General features: G+C 37.6%; 1 protein-coding gene across 1 annotated transcript; it reads right to left on the reverse strand.

Moving 5' to 3' along the window:
• Window positions 1-836: 836 nt before the first annotated feature.
• On the reverse strand, window positions 837-3,893 carry LRRN1 (leucine rich repeat neuronal 1). Its single transcript, XM_084840322.1, has one exon. The coding sequence runs from the start codon at window positions 3,891-3,893 to the stop codon at window positions 1,743-1,745; it is 2,151 nt and encodes a 716-aa protein (XP_084696448.1). The 3' UTR covers window positions 837-1,742.
• Between the last annotated feature and the right edge of the window lie 977 nt (window positions 3,894-4,870).

Raw genomic sequence — 4,870 nt, forward strand, 5'->3', positions numbered from 1 at the left:
ATGATCACATCACAAAGCTAGACATTTAAGAAGGGAATGGAGATGCTAGGTGTGGGGTTGACCTACACCAAAGCTTTATGAACAGTACTTATTCTTATCTTTCTAAATTCTAGTTTTTCATTCACAGCTACCATTAATGTTATTTCACTCTTCAGGTACAAGCTTCAAGGGGCAGTTAAAGTCTCACAAACAGATCGTGATTATTGAGAGTTAAGAGCCTCCAGGAGAAAAGGGCACTTTTCATCCATGAATCCTGTCTAACACATTAGGAGATAATTGCTTCTTTTGGTTAAGCTAATTGCACTTTCACCTTTGTCTTCCCTTAGACAAGCTGGCCCTGTTCTTCTTGATATTTTGCCTCCTCATGTTTTCATGTAGCTGTCATGGTGGATATAGAAAAGGCTGAAGTTCTCAGTATTGTCTTCTGGATATCTAAAGCTTCCTTTAAAATACACATTTGTATGGGTACATTGAATTTTAAAAACAAGGTATAAGTTATGTCACCATAGTACAAGAGTGGAAATAATCATTTTGTTTCATATCTAAATGTATAAATGTTGCATGTGTCATTTGTCAATCCTAAACCTGTTTACTCAGAAGTCCCATTGAACTCAATGGGTCTTGCTCCCTGGCGAGTCAGGATTGCTGACTTCCTTCTTTATTCATCTTAATGACAGGTGACACTTGTTCCATGTATAGTGTAGTTCACAAGCAAGCAAGAAAACATAAACATCTTGCTTTAAGTGTAACATATTGAATGGTTGTGCATCTGACATAAGGATAATGCTTTTTCCTCCCACACCCATCCTTCTAATGAAATTTCCATCAATACTTTACTGGTTTGTTTTTTAATATATAAACCAAGTGTGAATAAAACTCACATTTGATAAAATATATATATTTATGGAAAAAATGAAATCTAATTTGACCCAGAGATCCACAATTTTATATAATATTGGATATATTTTATGTCAAAACATAGTCACCCATTAAAAAAAAAACCCAAACAGAACAAAAACTATAATTTATTATACTTCTGTCTTCATTCTATGCCAGGTGTTGGTGGATTACACAGAAATAAATTCTAGATTTTCTTTAAAAGTGTCTACTAAATATAAGAAAAGAGCAATTAACATTTAGTTTGTTACATTGAAAAAGTGTACATACTTTAATTGCTTTGTTAGCTTTACCTAAGTCTCTTCAACTATTAAAAAAGAAAAAAATCAATTGTCCATAGTCAAAAAACATTCAAATCAGTTGATACAACATTACAGTACAGCCAACTACCATTGTTCAAAATCTCGTCATCTTATCTCAAGTTAAAGAGTCCTTAGACCAGATTATGACAAAGCTGGTTTCATGTATTTTCAAGTTGGTATGGTTAGATTTTGCAGGGACACTGTACTTTCTGTTGATGGCTTCATTAGAAAGGGGTCATGCGACTTGTAAATCAAAGGGCACTTCCAGCCTTTCATTTTTTTTTCATAGTTAGAACAGCATTGTTAAATTAAGCACAACTAAAAAACCCTGGAAGCTAGGTGAAGCTGCCATTTGTGTGTGTGTGTCAAAACAATTGCGATACGCTATACTAAAAAAAAATTGAAATATCCACCTGTCCTCACCACTCTGCCACAAAACTAGCAAAGTCAAAAAATACAAAAGTCTTCGAACTTGTCACTTTTGCAGAATAAAGCAAAAAAGTCTTTGTGCTCCTTACTACCAGAAGCAAAATGTCATCTGAGTTACCACATATAATAGCTTCTGGATGTGTCCACTTGAGTTGGCTTGGTTTCTGCAGAGCCCTCTTTTTCTTTTTCACTGTCACCTTCCCAGAGGTTAATAAGTGGAGGATAGAGTTCATTCAAGGGGATAGAGGAGGTCTTTTGCATATATTTTTTCAATGAATGGTGATAGTTTTTCCTCTTAAACCTTTTAGCAACATAGACAGAAACAGAGGCAAGACTAATAACAGCAAACATGGACCCCATGACTGCAGCCAGGGCTGTACTTGTCTCTTGGTCAGTAATGTCAAGGGCAAACGCTGCATTTTTTGTTGTAACATTAACACAGGACTTCTGAGTTTGCTGATGGATATTAGATACAGTGAGACAGACCTCATAATCTGTGGAGGGTTGCAAGTGCGTGAGGTTGTATTCATGCACATCAACTGGGACTCTAGCAGTATATGTAATATGGGGGTTGTCAATCTTCATTGTAGCGGATGACCACTTCAAATTGGAAGTCATAACATTAGAGTTCACCTTCCAAGAAACTAGGATTGAATGAGATTCTGCTTGCTTGACATATATTTTCAGTACTTGAGTACCATCCAGAAGTGTTCCATTCACTCTTATTGTAGCTACTCTTGTATCTGCACCTTCTATATTTTGGGCTACACAGGTGTACCTTCCCGAATCCTCAGTCTGAATATTTGATATTTCCAGAGTCCCTTCGCTACTAAGCTTGTATTTGTCTGAAAGAGTTTCCGCAGTTATTTTATTTCCAAGTGGAGTAACCCAATAAATTTCAGGTTCTGGCTCTGCCATAGCCCGACAATCCAAGAAGACAGTCATGCCAATGTCCAAATTCAAATGATTTGGAAAAGTGTCATGAGAAATCATGGGAAGACATTGCTCGCTGGAATCCTGTATTATCACTTCCTTTACCTGTTGTCCTCTGCACTCTGGTGGCATAGCACAGAACATTGACAGGGGCTCCATGAAACGGATATTGGTCTTGTTTGAGTTTATCCAGTGGATGACACAGTCACACCTGAGGGGATTACTGTGAATGCTAATCTCGCGCAAGTTCGGAAGGGATTCCACTGTTTTTTGGTAGACTGCATTCAAGGCATTATTGTTAAGCATTAGGCTTTCCAGAGCAGGAACATTCCGAAATGCTAAACGATGTATATAAGATAACTTTGGGTTGTTGGTTGCTTCAAGCTTGGTAAGTTCAGGAAGATTGTCTAGTGCATACCTATCAACAGAGACCAGCTCTCCCATGTTGTTGATTCCAAGTTCTTTCAACCGAAGCATGTTTTTGAAGTCTCCTTCTTGGATCTTGTGGATTGGGTTTTTGTTAAGATCCAAAAATTTTAAATTTGGGACTTTCTCAAGTGCAAGTTGAGGAACTTTAACCAATCTGTTGTCATAAAATGAGAGACTTTCAAGACTATCCAATCCTACTAGAGCATTTCCAGGAATGTCAGTCAGGTACATGCCAGCCAGAACCAGACTTCTTAAATTTGAGAGCGGCTTGAAATTCATATCTAATATTCCAATTACAGGATTTTCCCCAATCATCAGAATTTCCAAGTTGGGTGTAGAATCAAACCAACGGCTATCAATCACCTTTAATTTGTTGGAATTAAGGTGCAGTCTCAAAAGATTCTTCAGGCCTGAGAATGCATTTGCAGAAATGGTACTGATTTGATTATGGTTTATATAGAGTTCCTGAAGATTGCACAGATCCTGCAAACAACAATCTGTCATCTCTGTGATCTGATTCTCCTCCAGGTGTAAAGTAGTGAGCTGAGTAAGATTTGACAGCCCCACATCTTTTATACTAGTGAAATTATTCTGTGAAAAATCCAACTCCGTTAAATTGAAAAGCTGTTGGAGCTCATCTGTGGTCTTGGCAATATTGTTGCTTTGTAAGAGAAGAACTTGGGTATCACTGGAAAGGTTACTGGGTATTTTTGTTAAACGAAGGTCATTGCAGTCAACTGTTGTAGCTTCTCTATAAGTTGACTGAGGTGTAAACCATGGCCTTATCTCACAGACACACAATTGTGGACATTCATTGTTCTGTATGGAAGATGTACTAAATGGATTTATGAACAATCCCAGCACCAAATGGCAAACCCTTAAAGCAATACTCATCCGGGCCATAGTGGTTTGCTGCAGGTTCTGCTGGTTAACCACTTGCAAGTAATAGCCAATCAAATATATATTTATTGCATACAAAATAAAATTAAACTGTTTTGCTTTAAATGCTCAGGTATCCAGAAGATGGAAGATGTTCCTATGAATTTTTTTAATAGTGAGTGATCCAGTGTCTCCACCAATCCTAGTCCTTTCACTCTATGCAAGCTTTTTTCATCAATGTATGGTGATACATCTGAAAAGAAAGAAAAGAGATATGAAACTCAGTTCATATGCTTTCTAAAATAAAGCCTTCTAGCTCCTAGGTCCTTATATAAAATATATTATTTTTGAGTCCAGTGCTAGAACCTTTCTATATGCACCCACTATTAATACAGTACTAGAGGAATTCCTAAGGTGTCTTACACTGGCCATTACAAATGCACAGAATTTACTGTTAATTATGTGGTTTGTTGTGTAGAACCTAGGCAAAATTCAGAGTTTGGATCGGGGCTAATATAGTGAAACATTCTATGGACAATGGCACTGGTTCCCCCTTCCTGCTCCTCTTGATTTGGCTTCCACATGCATGCAAGTTAGATGATCTCTAACCACACAGGCTGCCAGTCTTGAGTCCATGTTGACAACAAATCCATGCTGTGCTCCCTGCCTGGCCAGATGCTATATTTGATGCATCTCCACATGGTAAGAGTCACCAACTGGCAAGTTTCTAGGCAATTACCATACAGTCAGTGGTTATCTGTTTCCAACCCATAAACAGATATAGTTAACACACATGAGTGGGAAAAATGTTTGCAGAAGAGGTAATAAGAAGCTGTTCAGTTCCTCATTAAAAAAAGAAGGCACCACTATTTTCTGAATGTACTGCTTGGTTATTTTTTCTATTGATGTGACCCAAGCAGATCCTGAGGATTCCGTACACAGTCATTCCTACTGTACACGCAGCGCATTTCTTCTTATAAATATGAATGGGAAGCATCTGT

The sequence above is a fragment of the Heloderma suspectum genome, chromosome 2, assembly GCF_057233095.1.
Source record: "Heloderma suspectum isolate Gila_16-S chromosome 2, 16-S_ref, whole genome shotgun sequence".
NCBI lineage: Eukaryota > Metazoa > Chordata > Lepidosauria > Squamata > Helodermatidae > Heloderma > Heloderma suspectum.